Genomic DNA, 22982 nt, shown 5'->3' on the forward strand with positions numbered 1-22982 from the left:
GGCAATAAATTTAAAAAGAATTCATGAATTTTATAATTTCTGTTATTCCTTTTTTATTCTAAAAATATTAAAACGATAGATACTTGAAGAAATGCACAATGCAATGGAAATAAGTGATTATTAGACTGCGGATGTTTATGCATTTATGGAAAATTTTAACTTTCAAAAAACTACAGAATTCAGTTAATATGCAAGAATATAATACTTAAAATAAGGTACGAATTATTATATCTAGGGGTTGAGACAACCCTCTACAAAGCTCCAATTTCATTAATTTTATTAAGAAAACTATGAATTTGAATGAAGATCCGCAGTCTAGTGATTATTCATTCCCTTATAGAAAATTTCGATTTTTCAATTTTCGTTAGAAATTACTGTAGGATATTTGTGTTGAATATTTGTGTCACGCTGTAGTTTGGTTCAATGTTAACTTATGTGCAAAAGGGTTGAGAGTGTTTTGTTAAAAAAGAAGGGGTTACTAGGGACAGCGAGACAACGGGCAGAGAGTAACGAGTGATTGGAAAAGACAGACGTGATTTGAATTTGTGTGGACAATTAATGAGATTTTGATTTGTATAAAAAGATTGTGTGCTTGTTGTATTTCAAATTCGTTCATTTAATTATATTATTTGTACATTTGTTCCAAATACAATTCTCTTTTTTAAATCCTACATTGCTAATAGGTCATTTTGACTGCTTTGTTAGGTCTACTGTTAATGCCACCAAACTCAGTTCTCTCGAGAGTCCTTCGTGCTGTCTACTTGCTTACCCATACATTTACCTCTATTTTCAATAATTTTGCAGCCATTCTCTCGAATAAAATATAAATTTTCATATAGAAAATCTAAAAATACGCGTCTTGTATGGTCCACAATATTGTTCCTCCAGCAACGCGTCTCCAGTCCACGGCATCCGTTCCGACGCGATTTCCCGGTAAAAGCAGTCGTTGGCGTTGCATTGTAGTTAGGTCTCGTTCAATATTTACAAACACCGGCCTCGTACATATTCGAGGGAAGGTTCGCGAGACACCTGAGCCGCGTACGCCTCCGCGTGTGCTCCTGTCGTTGCACCTGAGAGTGCACCGAGGTCAGGTATGCTCCTTTAAGCGGGGCTTCGTGAAATATTGTTACTGCAGTCGCCCGCAATGTTGTTCCGCGGGCCGCGTTCCTATTCCCGATATCCCAGGAAAACTCCTGTAAATCGCGCGAGGTGGATGCCTCGCCATCTGCCCCGGATGCTTTTCACGTTTTACGACCCTCTTTACGCGCTTTACTGCGTGCCCTTTCGCCCGAAACCCTCCTCCCTTCGTCCCTTTCCGCGCTCCTACGCTCCCAGGCCTCCTCCTTTCTCTTTTTTCTCTCACCTTCGCCGGCTGCACCAACCATTCTCTCTCGCGTTCTTTTCGCGCGTAATCGGCGAGCCTTCCTCGAGGGACTCGTGATTTTTATTCGCGTAATTTAGAGCGGGTGTTCTCGACGGGGGGCAAACGCCATCATTAGCGTGCTATATTGAGAAAGGCTACCAGATTGATGCGATATAAGGGACGATTGGTAATGCAAATACGATAGAAAGAGATGAATAGGAGATAAATTCAGTCGAAAATCACCTTGGAGTTGTCGATTTGACCACAGAGTATAATTGTATCTATGTGTTTTTTTTTTATAGGGCCTAGCGATAGTTGAATCGTTGTCGATCGAAATATTATTCATATTTTTGGGGGTTAATTCACCTCGAAGTGAGAAGAAACTATTTTAGTTTCGAACAGGGTGAGTTAGAACTGTTGAAATCTTCAGATTTTTAACCAAACCACTTACGAACAATGCTAAACATTTTTTACGACATTCGTTATAAAAAAGTTTTGATAAAAATTTGTTCTTTCGCTCGTATCAATGTAAAATATTAACTTTTCTCGCATCCAACGTCACGATTCTCTCCGCTGATAAATAATGACTCTTTGAAGTTGCCCGGTTTTATTGCTCTCGTTAATATCACAGCGTGCTCCAATCTTTTCGTTCGGTTTATTCAATTACAATTTAATCGCGCGTGAAACTGGAGAATCATATTTCCGAAACCGCGATTCGCACGGAGGGACGAATTTCATACATTGGTTGTTGAATTCTATTCGTTCGAGTGCAATTTCGAGGAAAGCGAAAATTCCCAGTTTTCGAACTGCAATTGCTGAGGGGGCGTAGCACGTCGCGTTCTAGATTTCTAGTTTCGCAATTACACTTAATAATCAGAGTTTTTGAAGTATTAATATATTTACATTTCTGTAACTTTGGCTTCGAATTAATTCCGAACGCGTTTTAAGTGTGTTCAATACTTTGGAGTGTTTTGAATTAATAGAATCTAACAATATTTTATAAAAATAAACAAAGTTCAATGTTCTCGTAGTTGTTTAGATTGTCGATGGTGGTGCTTTTAAAATTTATCGATGAAATTTAACTTTCTGTTCTCACTGTGCAACAGATTTTTTAATAAAATAATTACACGTACTTAATTACTCTTGAATGGTCGAAGTATCTGATTATACTGAATATACGCGAATATTGCTACTCCATTTTAATCTTCTACACAACTTTTATACGGTAAAATATACTGAGAAAATACCGCTACGTACACGCCTCTATCAACACATGAATATTTTAATTTTGCTTTATGTGTGTGTTCTTCTCATCCGTTATTGAACTACAAAGAGAGATATATAGGGGTTGTTAACGTGTGTAAAGTTGCGCTCTCAAAGAAGCTGCGTTCTTGACTCACAGCCTTTGTTTTCGAAACGTATACAAGATGTCTGCCAACAGGCAACCCCGATCAATATAATGCATAACTTTAGTTTACTAAAATGTGTAGTTGCTAAAAAAAAACTTTACACTTAAATATATTGCTTGCATTAGAATCGAGCTAATAAAGTAATTAACGTATTAACACTTTGGGTGGCAAGGCTTTTTACATTTAAACTAAAACATTTCAATCTCAAGCTGAAACGTTAAAGAAAATAAATTTGAATAGGATTCGTGAATTTTAATGTGGTTACGAAAGTAATTACTAAGAGAAATTTTAATTTCTATAGTTTAGAATTCCCTGGAATCTCAGTTTTGATCTCATAAAAAGTTTCACAGTTTTGGTTCAGCAGTCAACGTGTTAATAATATTTTGTTAAAATTGATCGCCTAGCCGTGGCGAGAAAATTGCTACGAACTCATTCATTATATAAGCTCGTTAATAAACAGCCGCCAGTAATCGATGTTCACAAGATGACCGTAGTTCGCCATGGTTGTCTTTCGAAGTGCCTGTGAATCGAGGCATTATATTTAGAACACCGCGTTCGATAGAGTCACCATGTCGACGAGGTAATCGTCAATTCACGTGAAAAATTCACCATCGTTCGTTCGATCTTCGTCCCGATATCGGCCGATCGGGCCTTTTCGCTGAGCGTGGCGCGTTTCATAATACCAGACACGATTCGTGGCGTGCCGCGTAATCCTCTAAGATCATTTGCGCGGTTCTAATGCGCGTTTCGAAAGTTTCCACTTTTTTCCCGGGTCGGTGGAAACGTCAACCATTTTAGATGCAAGCTGGAAAAATTTACATCTCTCACAAACAAAATTTAACAGTTCAATACAGTGTCGATACAGGGTTATTCAAAATCTATTATTATATATATGATCGTAGAAATTGCTGACTTTCCAGAGAATCGCATGGCTAGAAAATTCACCTACCATGTTACCTTACATGCAGAGGGTATCGATTCTGTTGCAATTTTCGTGTTAATTTTTAATTTCAATATCTGCAATGCCTATTTCGAGATGATCAACAATTTATAGAATGCCCACTAATAACAGCAAAATAGTACGAGAGAAAATTGTGCAAGAAATTAAGCAAACAATATAAGTAAACAACGGATATTAAGATTGTAAAACAAACTGCTAATTTTCTAGAAATTTGCACATCGACAAAATTTACGTACTATGCACCCTTATGGAGGATACCGATTCTCTCGCGATTCACGTGTTGATTTTTTATTCCAATCTCTGGAATAGCTATTTCGAGATGATGGACAATTTATAGAATGCCCACTAATAACAGCAAAATAGTACGAGAGAAAATTGTGCAAGAAATTAAGCAAACAATATAAGTAAACAATGAGTATTAAGATCCCAAAAGTTTCTCTAGGTTTAACCAGTAAAAATTTTCAATTTTCCGGAGAATCGAAAGCCTACAAAATTCACCTACCCTGTATCCTCTGTGGAGAGTATCGATTCCCTCGCAATTCTCGCGTTGATTTTTAATTTCATCTTCCCCGATGACTATTTCGAGATGCCAGAAAATTTATAAAGCAAAATAAATAATAAACAACGTTTGTCAAGATTGGATAAATTCCTGTAGATTTAACCTGGTACAAATTTCCAATTTTCCATCGAATCGAACGTCTATAAAATTCATGTATCCTGTATCCTTTGTGGAGGGTATCGATTCTCTCGCAATTCTCGCGTTGATTTTCAATTTCAACCTCTCCGATGACTATTTCGAGATTCCAGAAACTTCATAAAGCAAAATAAGTAATAAACAACGTTTACCAAGATTGGATAAATTCCTGTAGATTTAACCTGGTACAAATTTCCAATTTTCCAGAGAATCGAAAGACTACAAAATTCACCTACCCTGTATCCTTACGGAGGGTATCGATTCTCTCGCAATTCTCGCGTTGATTTTTAATTTCAACCTCTCCGATGACTATTTTGAGATGCCAGAAAATTAATAAAGCAAAATAAATAATAAACGTTTGTCAAGATTGGAAAAATCCCTCTACGTTTAATCTGGTACAAATTTCCAATTTTCCATCGAATCGAACGTCTATAAAATTCATGTATCCTGTATCCTTTGTGGAGGGTATCGATTCTCTCGCAATTCTCGCGTTGATTTTCAATTTCAACCTCTCCGATGACTATTTCGAGATGCCAGAAAATTTATAAAGCAAAATAAGTAATAAACGTTTGTCAAGATTGGAAAAATCCCTCTACGTTTAATCTGGTACAAAGTTCCAATTTTCCAGAGAATCGAACGCTTTTAAAATTCATGTACCCTGTATCCTTACGGAGGGTATCGATTCTCGCAGCAATTCTCCCGTTGACTTTTAATTTGAACCGCTGCATCGGCTATTTCGAGATGCCAGGAAATCAGCCAGCTCCAATGAAAACCGACAATTATCGAATACCTTCCGACCAACCACAAACGGTGCTCGACCGACCAACGCTACAACCCCGAATTCACGCAACGCGCACCTGTGCCGCCTAACCTAGCCGCAGCCGTCCGCGTCGAAATTCCCTGGAAACCGACCGATTTACCAAATAGACGTCGACGCTCGGTTATTCGTGACGAGACAGCAATCAAACCGGTTTCCTCATCCGCGAGTCAACTTGACCCAACCTTGACACTGAAAGGGGTGGCTTGTTTGCCGGTCGCGGGGGGTTGGTTGCGGTACAAGTTGCCCCTGGACGTTCCTGGGGGGGCGGAGGGGTGGAAGAAGAAAAGAGATAGGACGTCGAAGGGCGTTTGGCGAGGGGCGAAGGAAGACACCGGAGGAATAGAATGAACAGGACGAAAGGATAGAATGAAAACGCTCGAAGAAGGGATGCAGAGGGGCGATGGAGGGTCGGGGAGGAGGCGTGGGACGGTGATTGGTAGCGGACGAAGATGGAAGGAGTCGAGGAGAGAAAGTGAAGAAGGTAGTGCGAGGGGTTGAGAGAGATAGGAGGGTGAAGGTGGCGAAGTTAGAGTAGGCGAGGGTAGAAAGAGAAGGAGGGCGAGGAAAACGAAAGGAGGGACGCTGTGTGTCCCGTGGTGCGAGGGTGGGGCGATCAATACTGCAGAAACACCCCCTGAACACCGGCTTCATTCAGCAGCTCCCTTTCCAGCGATTCTCGTGCCGGCTACCACTCTAACGGCGCTACTATAGAAGACTATACTACCCCACTAAGAGTGCAAGGGCCAACCGCCCACGATTGTTTCGAGATAATCGTGCTTTTCGATTTAATCGCGTTAATAGGATGAAAGGATTCGAACGGGGAACGCTTTCATTCCCGACTGTTTGCTTCTGGTTCCGTTAATTTTTTCTGCGATTTCGAGAGACCTGTGCTTCCCTGTCGAAGCTTAACGTGGAATTTTTTAGAAAAATATTTTATAAGAAACGCTGCAATACAAAGTATCGTATGTAACATTCTATATTGAATATTTAATTATTAGGAAGAATCCAGCAAATTTTTTCTCTGTTGAAGCTTGGCACGAAACGTGGAATTTTTTAGACGTAACATATTTTATATCGTACATAACATTCTATATTTAATATTGAATTATTATGAAGAATCTAGCAAATTTTATTTGTAAATAACAATTACAAATTTTTCTGTAGAAACTTGACATGAAACGTGGAATTTTTTAGGTATAAAATATTTTCTAAGAGACATTATGCAATACATCGTATATAACATTCTATATTAAATATTCGATTATTAGGAAGGATCTACCAAATTTGGAATAATTTAATTATTGACCCCCCTATAATCAATTCTATTGCTTCCGAACAGCGTTCGATAAATCCTTGTATTCTTCAACGAGGCATCATCGAGTCAATCTTAAGTCAATTTCGTGTGTAATCAATCGCATGAATTATTTAGGAGAAGTTCCATCATATATTGGGAAACCTACTATTAATTGACCTACTCGTTTCCTTGATTCGTTGGATTTTTATTTGCGAATCTACCTAGAAACAGTCGTTCATTCGATGTCCATTGACAGTGTTAACGGAATCGATAAAATATTTTGTGGTATATGGAAAATAATAAAATTTTATGACGTGATTAGTTTCACGATATTGACAATTATTTTTTTCGATTAGTTAGGATGCACCCCGTATGTCAAATATAATTTTAGTTTCGTGATACGACAAACAATATTGTTAAAAAATGGAAATTTCAAACCATTCAGTTTCTATTTACAATTTAGAGATATGGGGGGTTCTAAATCTCATAAATAGAGATTGTGCCATAACTTTAACGTTTTTTCAATAAGGAAGGCAAGTTTCATGGCCCTCGATCGCAGTAATGTCGATCTTAGGCAACACCAATTTAGTCTGTTGGCATAAAAATAGCAAACATATTTTCGTTAATAAATTTTAAAGCACTAAAATTCCATAGTCATCATTTTGTCCGGGTTCCTTTTGACCCATGCAAACTTTTTATTCCAAAATCACGAAGTCTCGGAGTTCTAGTAAATAACAATAACAATACTAAACGAAAATTCAGATAAAATTCAGATTCGAGTAAAATGGAGGTATGGAGGGTTCTAAATCTCATAAATAGAGATTGTGCCATAACTTTAACGTTTTTTCAATAAGGAAGGCAAGTTTCATGGCCCTCGATCGCAGTAATGTCGATCTTAGGCAACACCAATTTAGTCTGTTGGCATAAAAATAGCAAACATATTTTCGTTAATAAATTTTAAAGCACTACAATTCCTTAGTCCCCATTTTGTCCGGGTTTCTTTTGACCCATGCAAACTTTTTATTCCAAAATCACGAAGTCTCGAGTTCTAGTAAATAACAATAACAATACTAAACGGAAATTCAGATAAAATGGACTTTTACATCGCATATTGCATAACTCTCAACCGAAAAGTCATCAGCATCCACGCACGAAGCATTCCTCTGGTCAACCCCTTTCAATGGAAAGTTACATAACGTGGCTTCTAATTCGATTAAAACCACAACCAACCTAAATATTCGCGTGCATAAACGTTCCATTTGAAAGGCGAATTTCTACCAAACGTTTTCGAGCAATGCAGAAAAATACCTGAAATTCGAAAGATCGTAAGCTTGCATTCCGAACAAAGATGGCCGCTCCACAGAAAAATGGCCATAACTTAAGAACAAATTTAGATAGTACGCGTGTTTCTATGTACATTTCTCCCAATTTTTACGACCAGTGTCCACCAGTATCCTGTACATCACTAGCCCGAAAATCAATTTAACTATACCCAAATCAATTTAACTATAACCTAAATATTCGCGTGCACAAATGTTCCATTTAAAGGGCGAATTTCTACCAAACGTTTTCGAGCAATGCAGAAAAATACCTGAAATTCGAAAGATCGTAAGCTTGCATTCCGAACAAAGATGGCCGCTCCACAGAAAAATGGCCATAACTTAAGAACAAATTTAGATAGTACGCGTGTTTCTATGTACATTTCTCCCAATTTTTACGACCAGTGTCCACCAGTATCCTGTACATCACGTGCTCGAAAATCAATTTAACTATACCGAACTTCCTCCGAGACTGTGTAAAGTCCACGGTTCCTCCTTGCGTCGATTTCCTCCGGGCAATACATCGTCCCGGGACATTTGATGCCTGTTTAACGTGGAAACCGCGAATCGATCGTTATTTTCCTGTATGAATAAAGTATAGTTGAATGTCGATTCGGCGGAGGTCGGCGATCGATTCGCGATGAAGCACCGCGTCAGGTTTGCATACTGTGCATTTACCGCGAACCGGATGACTCCGAAATTTCTTCCGGCGGTAACAGGAGGCTTCCTAACGCTATTATAACCTTACCATTCCGATAATGCCGGGGGTTTGTTCTAGAAAATCGAGTCGTGGTCGCTGTGCGACGAACCGTTTCGCTCGGGGATTAATATTCCGTGACGAGTCGCGTCGCGCGCCACGATTTCGCTGATGCTCGTTATTTACGGTTACGCTTACGGCGTGTTTCGTTTTTTCTTTTTTTTAGCACGACCAAATTAACCGATCTCCGTGACGATTGCACGCTCGAGAACATTTAACCGTGCAAAATAATTTTTTTCGTAAAAACGAACCCGTAACGATTCGTAATTTCTAATGAAAATTATAAGAAATATACTCGACTGAATTTATGCAAAACGTTTCGTATATTTAGCCAGTCGTTGTGTTATCCGAGTGTAAAACGGATTTGATACTTATTCAATAAATTTTGAAAACGTGGTCGGTTTTGTTTCCAACGAGTGTTCGCGTACAAAAGTACTGGAAACCCGATTAGTCGTTGAACGAGCGCTTCTATTGGCAGAAATAAACAATCATTTATCCTGTAACTCGTTGAATAAAAGTAAAAGTTTCAATGAAAAAATATTTTCACAACGAACTATCGAAAACAAACGTCATAAAATAAATTACAGCCGGTTTTATCTGTTACCTATTTTATTAGGTTTTCTTTTTTTAATTACAGAATTGGACCCGTGCAATAATTTGATCATCGTAATTTTCGAATATTTTCCTACGTCCTCGCAGAAATCAATCGGTTGGTTTCGTGACTGGGAATTAATTTTGGCCCACCGCGTGGAATCACGTGATTCGTTTTATCACTCGTATTTTCCACATTTACGTCATCGCGCGACTAATAACAGAAATATTTAATATCGCCGTCACTGGGCGGAGCAATATTGGAAATTGTACTCCGCGGCGGAAATTAATATGCGCGCGACGCGAAATTTATTTTGTAACCTGTCTGTGAAAGAGCAAACGACTTCCGTCGTCGTTAGGTCCATCCAACGATCGAAACAAGGTCAGCTCTGGAATATAAAAGGGACGTCCGAGAATGGTGGACTTCATTTGCAATTCAACTGCGCTGAATTCGTTTCGAGTTTAGATTTGTCTTAAACGGTGCTGTTCATTTCATTGTTAATTACGTGGTATTAGTATTTAGCGAGTATCTCAACACCGATCGAACGATCGAGGAAAAACAAAACGTTGTGCCCCCTTTAAAAACTTTATATTCTATGTTCGGTTAGCAAAATAGATAGAATTAATATCGAACTCCTAAAATTCGGGAAGATTCATAATAGTAATTTATTCTTGCGTTCTAGTCGAAGAAATAAATTATGTTAAAGAAATTCGTATGACATTTATTCTGATTTATATGTTGTAGCTCATATATAATATTAAATCGTCTGTGGGGCTGCGCTCTCACAAGATGATATAGCAATCGAGGAGTCGGTGGAGCGCTTGTGAGAGGGCGGTCCCTCTGGTGGCGAGCATGGGAAGCGAACGCCACACGTCCATCCCTATAGTTTCACGTCAATTCACAAAACACGTGAAATAATCTTCCAACACAATTTTTCAAGCGAATATTTTGAAAATCTGAGGAACTTGTTACGTAAAAAGCACAGTTTTCTCTACCTTTTTCATCCCCAAAGGGAACTGTTTTCACCCCTTAAATAAGATCGATCGTAAATGAGAAAAAACGTGAAATATTTTTCCAAGAGTCGTTCCGAAAAATGGATTTCGTAAAAATCCAAGTGTCACGCTCGAACGATTTTGTCAGAGATTTTTATTTCGAACGTGTTTCGTAGTTTTCGTGTTTTTCTCTGGGAACGTTGTATCTTTAAGTTTCCGTTCGCCTCGAGTCCGCCTTGTATCACGGTTTACTTTACAATTTCTTAAATTGTACGAAATAGAGCAGAACAGTTCCTTTAGAATTCAGAATTTCTTCCTCGTGCCGTGAACGCCATTGTACAGCACGTATTCATAATTCACTGTACTAGTTTTGTGGAACACGTACACGATTCAGCCCGTTGTACATACAAGTTGTTAACATCGTGAACTTATTTGGTTTGACCTCTTAAGCAGTAAAGACCGACTTACCTCGTACCTTTTCTTCTGCTTATCTTCATTGGCAGGGACAAGCTAAGTCCGCCTCAACCTTATTCGTTTCGTAATAGATACCAGTCATAATAGACAACAGTAACTCTTTATTAATACGTTTACCGTCACAAACGTTTCTTTTTCTCCTAATAACTGCTTAAATACTACACCAAGAACTCTAAATATTACTTCCAGCTGGATGATATATATCTTTTAATTCTCTTGCTAAATAAGATTGTATTTTTAATATTTATCGACTCATTTATTACGAACTTAAATAATTTTTAACATTCTCTAAATCTAAAAACAAATATAATACAATTAGGAAACAATTGCACACGTTCATGAATTTTTCAGGATAAGAATTAATTATTTGTTGATCTTAAATAGTATGCCAAAAATACGACACATCAATAAAATTGTATAACTTCATTTTATTACCGAGAATATATTTTCAGAATGAATTATTAGATTTAGTCGGTGGTATCCACAAATGGAATATTAAAAGATCGATGCGTTATTTTCCGCCAGTTAATGTGTATTTATCATCCACCCTTGCAATGTAATCGTCAACGATATATACAGAACGATTAAAAATAAATTAAATGCTTGCATCAATTTATTTCTCGGTGAAGAATCCATTATTGGCTTCGTTAATTGTACCGTAGTGTTCGATAAATGGTAATTTAGAATGCTTTTATTTTAGGATCAGGTTTGAAATATATCTGATACATTAGAAATCGAATTTTCATTAGAATGTAAATTTTGCAAATTATCGTTAACATGCACAAATGCATCGTTCGTAAAATAATATTTAAACACAAAATTTCAGATTATTATCGAGTGTATTATTCGCTGATTTATCTATGAAGCTTAATTACTGAGAAATAAATGTTTGAAACCGATTCTTTTTGAGTCAATCGGTGCTCGTGATGTGAAGTTAATTTCTTGCGCTTAAATAAATATCTCTCCGTCGTTTTCAACAATTATTGCGTACGAGGTAAAGTTTGTGGCATAGATACGAAATATTATTTCATACGCGAAGCACTGATTCCACGTTCCCTCAAATATTATTCACAGTTTCGATATTCTCAGTAACGAATTCTGTCATGAAATATGAAATGCAATGGAAATACGACAGTACTTCATAATGTATGAAGCCACGCCGTGCACAGGGTATTCAAATATTAATGTGAAATTTAAAAGGCACACCGTGAGCATTACATCGTATCGCAAATATTGTTTCGATATTCCCTAAGTTTATTTATTGATAATCAATATTTTCTAAGACGCTGTTTGAAGTTTCGATCATTCCACGTAACATATTCCCTTATGAAATGCGAACCACGTCGGAAGCACTACAGCGTTTTATGAATTATGAACCAATACGACATATACGGACTGCTCAAATAACACAGTGTTGCAAGAAATACCTCTGAACTTGTACCTAGTGTCGTACAAACTATTTTAATATTTCTTCACGTGCTTAGTGTTATAGAACCAGTGGTGAAAGCAAGAGAATACTTGGTATAAAATCTAATCTTAATATGTTGGGTCGAGTCATAAGTAACTTCCGATGCAGCTAAGTAGAATCTATTGTTCGTATCTACCTACTATGAGTCGCCATGACAACAAGTTTTTGTTTTTACTATATAGACGAGGCTTCAGTTAGTCTTTTGTCAACTGTTTTGTGTGATACATATTACGTTAAACTGTTTTTTTTTAACCTCTGAAATGGAGAGTCAAAAAGTACATATTCGTCATGTTATGCTTTGGGAATTTAAACGAGGCAATAGTGCTAAGACGACAGCTGAAATAAGGTGCAGTGTATATGGCGAAGGACTAATAACTGATCGCTCAGCCAGCTCAATCTTTGTCAGCTAGCTCACTCCTTGCTAGCTTGCCAGTTCAATCTTTGCCACCCTAGCCAGCTCACTCCTTACCAGCTAGCCAGCTCAATCTTTGCCAGCTAGCCAGCTCAATCTTTACCAGCTAGCCAGTTCAATCTTTGCCAGCTAGCCAGCTCACTTCTTGCTACCCTAGCCAGCTTACTCCTTGTCAGCTAGCCAGCTCACTCCTTGCCAGCTAGCCAGCTCAATCTTTGCCAGCTAGCCAGCTCAATCTTTGCCAGTTAGCCAGCTCAATCTTTGCCAACTAGTCAGCTCAATCTTTGCCAGCTAGCCAGCTCACTCCTTGCCAGCTAGCCAGCTCACTCCTTGCCAGCTAACCAACTCAATCTTTACCAGCTAGCCAGCTCACTCCTTGCCAACTAGCCAACTCATTCCTTTCCACTCTAGCCAATTCACTCCTTGCCACCCTAGCCAGCTCACTCCTTGTCAGCTAGCCAGCTCACTCCTTGCCAGCTAGCCATCTCACTCCTTGCTACCCTAGCCAGCTCACTCCTTGCCAGTTAGCCATTAGGCAGTTAGAAATTGGTTTATAAAATTCCGTTCTGGAGATACAACCTTAAAAGACGAACCTAGTGCGGGACGTCCTTCCGACTTTGACGACAATCTTTTAAAGGAAAGGAGCAAAGGCTTTGGAGCAAAATCCATGTCAATCAACAAGAGGTATAGCAGAAAGGTTGAATACATCACAATAACCTGTTAACCGCCACCTGGAGGAATTAGGGAAAGTCAGCAAGTTAGAAATATGGGCACCTCACAGTCTCAGTGAACGGAATAAAGAAGATCGCATGTAAATCGCCACAAGTCTGCTCTCACGGGTAAAAATTGACCCTTTTTTAAACAGGATTGTAACAGTCAAAGAAAAATGGGTTACCTATGACGATATGGTCCACAAAAAACAGTGGCTTGATAAGGATCAACCACCCCTACCAGATCCGAAAGCAAACATCCATAGCAAAAAGATTTCATTGTGTGTATGGTGGGATTGTCAAGGAATAATTCACCACGAGTTGTTCAAGTCTATTGTTAATGGGATAGAAATAGGAGATGCACTGTGGTCGAAAGTATAGGCACATATAACGATAACGAGCAGAAGACTTTATTGTATAAGGTGAAACACATAATGATCTGTTACGTTGTGTCTGGACGCGAACTCGCGACGATCTGATGAACGCACGGCACGGTGCTCGTCTTAAGAACGGTTCGATTTAACAATCGACGATCGCCCTAACCGAAAAGGGCGATTGCACGCCGTGTGCAAACCACGCCGTGTGCAAACCACGACGTGTGCAACGCTGAACCGTTAACGGATTCCGTCTCGTGATATACCACGAACGGTTTCCTGTGACAACAAAGTCAAATTTAACGATTACTGCGGATAGATACGTTGAGCAGTTGCAAAGAATGCAAGGGAAACTCCATGAAAAGCGTCCTGCATTCGTCAATCGCAAAAACGTCATTCTTTTACACGACAATGCGCGATCACATACAGCAAGGGTGACTCGAGAAAAAATTCTTGAGCTTGGATAGTCTGTTTTACCACATCCACCTTACTTCCTGGATCTTGCCCCGACAGATTACCACCTTTTCTGTTCCTTACAAAACGTTTTGAATGGAAAACCCTTTGATTCTGAAGAGCAAGTCGGACAGGATGTTGAAAACTTCTTCCAAGTCCAAACCAACCACATTTTAAAAGGAAGGAATTGATAAACTGCCAGGAAGATGGGAGAATATTATAGATAATAGTGGTGAATACATAATAAATTAATATAATTTTGTTATTTAATGAGAGCAAAATATATGTCTGATAAAAAAACGGAAGTTACTTATGACTCGACCTAATAATAGAATCTTTACACCGGTAAAACTGAAAAATTCCAATAACAACAGATAAATGTGTACGCCTTCGAGTAAAATGACCACGATTTTTTCCCCCACAATTTTTTATTCACTCCTCAGCTCATTATTGTCGGTGAAACGCGGTGCTGTATGAAACGTTGACGATTTCAACGAGCAGGGAATATAACGAGCAGAAAAATAAAGGTTGCATTCACCGTAAGGGCGAATATACGAAAAATCAGCGTGCCTTTTATTCGGAATAAATCCGCGGAAGATCCGCCCTCGTCGTGCAAACGTCGCCAAGAAAGATCAGCCACGGGGGGGGGGAATTTACCCTCCCTGGCGGAGGAGCGAATCGCGACGAAGTGTGCGGGTTTGCACGATGCTTGATGCCACGAACAAGGGAACTTTCAAATTTCTTCCGGCGATAATGGCCCGTTTCCTGGCGGGATTATGACATCGCCGCGCCTCGTCACGGAAAATCGCTCCATTGCCAGGCGTCACGTGAAGATTTTATCGGAGACAGGCGACCCGCCCGCCGATAAGGAAATTTCCCTCGCGATGAATTTCATTATTTCATCATTCGCGCGTTAATACGAACCGATAAGGTAATTGTCCCGCGTCACGGTCGCTCGATAACGAGTCCACGGGATAAAGGGTTGGCATCGATCGACTACTAGCGTTTCTATCGATCCCATTCGAACAGATAAGAAACTTAAATGTCTTCTTTCCACGATCAGTTATTCAAGGGAGGGCGAAAGAGGGTCTCGTTACAAGAAATCGTTCGAAGAAACCTGTTCCACGAATTGGTCTTACCTTTTTTTATTTTGTTGGAAGAAACATTGTAGGTTATTATTACAATCGAGTTTTCCTAGTGGCTCGATTCGAAAATGGGAATTTCATTAAGAACGTAATATGTACTCGATTCAAGTTTCATTTATGATTAATAAAATTTGAAGTATAGGTGCCTATACATTTTTGTGGAAAGGAGAATATATTTTTAGTTTTAAATATCATGTTGCAAAATTGCAATTGGTATTAATGTTTCGTTGAATATCGAGCAGCGAAATTAATTCATTTACTTGTTTTTTTAAGTATAGTTTGCTTAAAGTAGAGTCGCTTGGTCCCAGCGTATGCATAACTTGGACTTTGTCCGAGAGCGTTCAATTTAGTCGAGTATGGGGCCAAGTCGGCATTTGAATGTCACGAGAGGTGAATATCAGATGCGTGCAACACGGCGGCGTCTCCATGATTTCCTGAGAGCCTTGGTACACGGACTAATTGATGAGATTGTAGATCGATGGCGTCGCTGTCGCCGAGATTCAGGTCGTGTCCTCCACAGGGGTGCTCTCATTATCTTTCACCGAGACGCTTTGATTATTAGCGATTCTCCCCCGATTCGACACTTCCTAATTGTATTTCCATAATCTTAAAACTCGCCCTCTCGACGGGATCTTTAACCAACCGAACCGTCGCGTTCGTCTGGATTTTTAAAAACAAATTCTTTTAAAAAATCGACAGGGATAGGTGCAGAAATTTGTCGGTAAAATTAAAAAATTTCAAATCGTTTTGAAAAAATTATTTTCGGCTTCAGAGATCAATTACAATTATTCTTGGTGAATAGACATACCCTCGGAATCCTACGCAGTTCCGAGAAAAAAATTCGAGTAGGTGTCGAAATTTTTCAGTGAAATTAAAAAGTTTCAAATCATTCTGAAAAAATTATTACCCGCTGCAGGAGTCAATTACAATCATATTTAGTGAATAGATATACTCCTGAATTCCTACGCACTTTCGAGAAAAAAATTCGTGTCTGTGTCGAAATTTTTCGGTGAAATTAAAAAGTTTCGAATCATTTTGGAAAAATTATTTTCAGTTGCAGGAATCCATTGCAATCATTTTTGGTGGGTAGACATATCCCCTAATTCCCACGCACTTTCGAGAAAAAAAATTCTGTACCGCAAATATAATACCTGGCCAAAAAACGTTGCTCTGAAAGATGCGTATGTTTAAAACATCATAACTCCTGAACGAATTGGACGATTTTAAAGTTTCAAAACGCAAACAACGCGTATTTTGGTAAAGAATATGTAGAAATTCCAAAAATATTGGAAAAATTGTTCCTTGACCCCGTAAAATTAGAAAAACCCCATGAAAAATGGTCCAATATCCAAATAACCATAACTCCTACAATAGTGAATATATTTCAATGAAACTTTTTTCTGACGCAGAGCTCGAGGGCACCTACAAAAAAGTATTACACAACTTTTCAGTAGAACGTCAAACAAATTTATTAAAAATGAAAAACAAACTTTTAAGAAAAATCGACAGGCGGTAGGTGCCTAAATTTTTCGGTGAAAAAAAATTTCAAATCGTACTGAAAAAATTATTTTTGGTTCCTGGGGTCAAGTACAATCATTTTTGGTGAATAGACACACCCTCGAAATCCTACCCATTTTCTAGAAAAAAATTCGAGAACATGTGAAATTTTTCGACAAAATTAAAAAATTTCAAATCGTTCTGGAAAAATTATTTTCGGCTGCAGGGGTCAATTGCAATAATTTTTAGTTAATAGACATACCACTGAATTCCTACTCACTTTCGAGAAATAAATTCCTTACCGAAAATAGAATGTCTGACCAGAGACATGAGTAATTCCCCTGAAATTTCATACTAATGTTTAAAACATCATAACTTTTAAACGGATTGAAGGATTTTAATGTTTCTAAATGCGAACTAGGCGTATTTTGGTGAAGAATATATAGAAATTCTAAGAATGTTCGATAAGCTGTTGCTTAACTAAAATTCCACTTTTTTATGCTCCATTTCGACCGATAGATATACGCGTTTTATATCTTCGTCCCAGATTCTGGAATCGATCCTACGCTCGCGGACGATCATAGAAATGTTTCACGACTTAACGCGTCCGTCCTGTTTGTTTGTCAGGTCTGACAAAACGGATCCCAAAGGCATGGCCAGCAGCACGGAGGATTACGGTTCGGAATTGCAGGAGTTGCAGTGGGGTGGCGGTACCGGATCGCATTTCCTGCGCAGCGGCTCCCACTTCCTGAGAAGCGGCACCGGCGGTTGCTACGAGGCCGAGGATTTAGAACCCACCAGCAGGCACCATGGCGGTCAGCACAGGGGATATTACAGCCCTCCGGGTACGAGTTACACGATCGTCGAGAGACCACCGAGCGCCCCCCATCACCATTCGTCGCACACCACGCCGTACAGGCACAGGGGACACGCCACCGGGGGCACCGGCGCCATTTCGCCGGAGCAGGTGCTTAGGTACGTTCCTGTCCCTTCTTTCGGCCCTCCGTTTAATCCGTTCCTCGATGGAACGATCTTCATGAAAACCGTTGGAACGATCCTATATTTAACCCCTTCGCGGCGGGAGACTACGACGCTAAGCGTTATATGCGGACGTTGTTACAGCGATGCTCGACGTTTCGCGAGGAAATATCGTTCGTGCCCCTGACGTACACTCAAAATTAGGAACAACGAGTTTATTATAGACCCTGGTACCTTAAAAGCGAAGATAAGCCAATCGGTGAAGATGATACCAACGAGGGACGTTATTTTTTTTTAACACAGTTTTAACCTCCAATGCAGATTATTCTGCGACGAAATTTACGCCCTAAATTAGGAACAACGAGTTTATTATAGAAACAGTTACCTTAAAAGCGAAGATAAATCGATCGTTGAAGATGATACCAACGAGGAACGTTACTTTTTTTTTAATGCAGTTTTAACCCCCAATGGAGATTATTTTGCAACGATATTTACAGTAATGTCTATCATTACACGCTGCAATACGCTAATTTCGATGAAGTTTATGCGTCGGAGTAATATTTTCAGATAGAATTATTTGCAGGCGATTAGGAAGATTATTTTCGTCGGACGAGCAGGAGTTATATTAACGGAAGATGAACGCGGAAGAAGCATTATTCGGATGATGTGTGTACGCGCTGCATCGATACGCAGGAAGCATTTCCGTTTCCAATACCGAGGGTCTGCGATGCATATTATAAAAGAATACGTATTGTTACGATCTCCGGGTATTCACGAGCTCGGTGAAAATGTAGGATTCTTTTATGCACGTACTGAAACAATAGCATCAAAAGGATGTATCAAGAAACAGGGTCGCGTCTACTTAAACGCATAAAAACCGACGATGACGAAGAAAATATAATAATAATGAGTCTATTCATCCTTTTCAGGGTCAGTGAGAAAGTATAATTGTCAACGAAGACACTGTGTTTAAATTGGTTCGAAAAGATGATAATAATTTGAACTAAACAGAACGATTAATAATGTACTGTGTCGAATTTTCAATCATTTTTAAAATTATTTCTAAAATTGCCAGTGAAATGTAAATAGAATTAAATGTTCGTAATCGTTGTAGGCAAATGTAATATAACGTTTACTTGTTCCCGAATTCCTTTCGCTAGCTTTTATTATGCGTAATTAAAATACCGCAAGAACTTCTCTATCATTTTATTTTTGTGAATTTTAATTATATTAACACATTATACGTTGGAAACGTACTGCGTCGCCCGGAGACTGCTTTCCAACTTTCCGGAGGCTATTCGCTCTCACGTCAAACGCGGTCTCTCGCAGTACTGAAATTTTATATTCCTTTGCCGAATTACGAGTCCGACTTGTTCTAATTTCGTCGAAACAAAAATTTCTTTCCAGCTCTGCGGAGCAAATTTATAATCGATCGTTTTACAACGTTCTTTGGTAGATTGTAACGTACGTAACGATGTTTCAATACACAAGAATATAAGTCGAATAAAATCAACTGCCATGTTGTTACTTTGTGTGCAGTTATATAGTTTTTATGGGTTCAATAAACAAATTTAGTTTGCGCTTGAAACGTAATATTTCGTCCCCTTGTGTTCTAGTCAAGATCTTTTTACAAAAGAAGTATAAGTGTCTCTATAATATATTTATTTATATCAAGTAAATGCTGACAATCTTTTTCCCCAGCAAAAATAATTAATTTTTACAGGGACATTGTTCAATTACTTATAATTCAGTCAGTTTTGATTATTTTCCCTTTTATGTATACCCTTTTTCTAAAAAAAATGCCCAATCCAGACCACAAAAATTCTCGACTAGAATACTCCCCCTCACCCAAGAAACATTGTGTCAGAATATACAAAGATAACCCTCTACGATTGTCGAGTACCGCAAAGGCCAAAGTTCAAAGTTGAAAGCGACTGAAGAAATAATCGGTAAAAAATCTGGTCGCAGACTTTTTGGCAACGGGGTCTCGGAGCGGCGACAAGGCGACAGGAGGACGCCGGCGTCGTCCCCGGCGAGCGTCTCCGCCGTCAGGACCACGTCGTCCTCGGTGTCGCAGCAACAACAGCAGCAACAACAGTCCCAGCAGTCCCAGCAGAACCCATCGAATCCGCCTACGTCGCCGAGTTCTCAGCCACTGAGCCTCCAGGAGCTCACCGTAAGGACAATCACCATGACGAGAGATCCCCCGGACTCTCACCATGGCTTTGGGATCTGCGTGAAGGGTGGCAAGGACGCAGGTGAGATCCGAAGTACCTTCAGGCTACCCCCGTCGCCGTACTTCGCGCCTCAAGATCGAGGTATCTTTCGAAAACTGTTAACTTTCATTGCCGTTTCTAGCCGTTCACTAGACGCGACTGAGGACCATCAATTGCGATTGCTAGGAGGCGACGTCGACGAGAAACAAATAAACGAGATCGGACAATTTTTCGTCCATCCTCGAAGCGCGGAAAGCTCCCTTTTGCCATGGAAACGATCGAGTTCCTGGAATCTTTCGTTCGTATTTCGTTCAGATTCTGAATAGCTCGCGTCGCGTTCTATTTGATACAAGGAACTTGCAAACGTATTACGTGTTGCAATTTTATATGGGTTGTTGGATTTTTATTACCCTGTTGATCTCGTAAGATTTACCCATTGGAGAGTTTGATGATATTTGGAGACTCAACTTTTTGGTGTTTGAAATCCTATAATTTCTGATTTCGTTTTTGTTGATTTTGATAATTGAATTCCGTTCGATCGTGCACGTCAACTATCAATAACTGGGATATATCTATTGCAAAATATTAAGATAAGATTGTCCCAGTGGAGAGTTTAATGATACTTAGAGACTCAACTTATTGGTATTTAAAATTCTATAAGTTTTGAGATCGTTTTTCTTAATTTTGTATAAGTGAATTTCGTTCGATGGTGCACGTCAACTATCAACAACTGGGATATATCTATTAAAAAATATATTGAAACTTGCACGACGAGTATTAAATTTCTATTTAAAAATGTGTAAATAGTATCGATAACTGTGTATGTCTGTTAAAAGACATCTAAGAAGCGTTTTGTTTTCCCTTTCTTATTTTAGGCGCGATATATATAGTATAACTTGCCAACGCGAAGAAAATACTCCCCGCTGTGAAAAGAGTTATTTTTACGCGAGCACAAACTAATTCCCTCGTTAGGAGGTAATTGTACGGCTGAACAATTAAAACGGCGTGGCGACCAGTGACCCATGACACGAGCTCGATGATTGATAACCAATGATCCATGACACGAGCACGGGTACCTTAAATAGACTTTAACCGCGCGACACGCATCGATGTCAGTGTGCCATTCGACAGCTGAAGAAACGTTTCCCTCAAAGGGCTCTTAACTCTGAAGTCTCGATCAACGTCAACTGTCATAACCCTCGTTATGAAAGCCTCACATATCTCAACGTATTTTTTAATCGATATTTTGTCTCTCTCCAGATGGATCGAAACACGTTTCACGGTGAACATTTTCGCAATATACAATTCTAAACCAAATCAAACTGTATAATTTTCTATGAGACCAGAACTTTGTTTTTAGACAATCGTAAACTATATAAATTAAGATTTGTCTTTGTACTTCTATCTAACTATCATCTACTTAGTGTATCGGTTATGACTAACCTTATCGTTAGGGTAAATGAGTAATACTTATTTCTATGGGGGCCTACGGGATGACAGTACGATCGTTTCGGATAGAGGACGTCGTTTCTCAGCATGTGTCGAGACAAGGTTCATTCGCCATGGCATCGAACATTCAAGACGGTGCAACATCAATCGCGAGTTTATCAGAAACGCATCCACCAGTGATAATTGAATTAATCACTCTAGAGTAATTTGGTCGGTGATAGTTCGATCAATCACATCCACGACGGTCGATCTAGAGCTCCTCAGCTCCTAGATAATTTAAACAAACCTCTATCTATCAGTACTATCACTATCAAACTGAGATTTAATACTTGTCGAACGAGATCACGGGGGAATTTAATTGTTTTAACAGGCTTCTTTATAAATGACTTAAATTTCAAAACTTTTGTACGTGTTTCGAGAAAGTGCACATCGGAACGAAATTTTCTGCAGAATGTTTTATAATTCATTTTATTTTTAAAATCAAAGAGTCGTAAAAGAAGGTGTTTCGTTGGTATAACTCGAGGTAAAGAATTCTTTTGGGAGTAAAACTGTTTAGGGGACGCTGAGATCTAAGGTTTTTATTCTTTATCTATTTATATATAAAACGAAAGAACTCACTGACTCATCAACGACCAGGCTAAGCTTTTGGACATAAAAAGCTAAAGTTTTGCACAGAGGTTTCCTTTATGACGTATACAAGGAAAGGATATTTCGAAACTCAACCCCTAAGGGGGTGGAAAGGGGTTGCAACGTTTGTATGAGGGATTTATTTGAGACTTGGTCTTAATGCTCTTTGACATAATTAATCAAACACCTGTTTCGTCATTTTAAGAAATTCTACCTTTAGAGGGGTGAAAGGGGGTTGCAACGTTTGTATGAGGAATATTTTATTTGTGGTCGGATTTGCTTCAAACTTGGTCTTAATGCTCTTTGATATAATTGATCAAACACTTATTCCGGTTTTTTAAAAAATTCAACCTCTGAAGGGGTGAAAAGGGGTTGTAACGTTTGTATGAGGAATACTTTATTTGTGGTCGAATTTGCTTCAAACTTAGTCTTAATGCTCTTTGATATAATTAATCAAACACCTATTTCGACATTTTAAAAAATTCAACCTTTGAAGGGGTGAAAAGGGGTTGGAACGTTTGTATGGGACATATTTTTTATTCGTGGTCAGATTTACCTGATACTTGGTCCGAATGCTCATTGATACATGTTCATTAATTTAGCATTAAAGTTGCCTTATTTCCGTAAATGAACCTAGAAACTTCAAATTTAACATGTAAGTACGTAATTATTATCTTATCACTAAACTAAATATCAGTATGGGTGTCGTTATGAAGGTCTTTTGGGACGTTAATTACGAAAATGGTATCGATTTTGAAATGTAAGATGGCGACATGACATAAAATTAAGACTCTATAGAGGTGAATGGGGGCTTAAAAGGTTTTATGGAGAAACAATATCTATTTCGAAAGCTAGTATTGTATATTAACTGTGACAATCGCAATTGATATCCTCACATCGCGCCGCCCACTGCAATCTTCTCTCTCGTATTTCTATCGAGTTCACTTTTCGTTGGTAATCGTCGTGTCACCGACACCC

At 38.9% G+C, this 22982-nt stretch overlaps 1 protein-coding gene across 5 annotated transcripts in view; it reads left to right on the plus strand.

Moving 5' to 3' along the window:
• The window catches only part of LOC122401728 (whirlin-like), a 167232-nt gene that overhangs the window by 33779 nt on the left and 110471 nt on the right, over positions 1 to 22982 (plus strand). For 3 of the 5 annotated variants that reach the window (XM_043404056.1, XM_043404057.1, XM_043404061.1), the window contains exons 2-3: positions 17362 to 17709; positions 19681 to 20030. In XM_043404056.1, the coding sequence (XP_043259991.1) occupies positions 17387 to 17709; positions 19681 to 20030 (673 nt within the window). In that variant the 5' untranslated portion in view covers positions 17362 to 17386. The remainder of the gene's footprint in view (positions 1 to 17361; positions 17710 to 19680; positions 20031 to 22982) is intronic. The other 2 variants (XM_043404059.1, XM_043404060.1) reach the window with 1 other exon arrangement.

Source organism: Colletes gigas, unplaced genomic scaffold (genome assembly GCF_013123115.1).
Source record: "Colletes gigas isolate AHSC1104 unplaced genomic scaffold, ASM1312311v1 Colletes_gigas_Sc00027, whole genome shotgun sequence".
NCBI classification, from domain to species: Eukaryota; Metazoa; Arthropoda; class Insecta; order Hymenoptera; family Colletidae; genus Colletes; species Colletes gigas.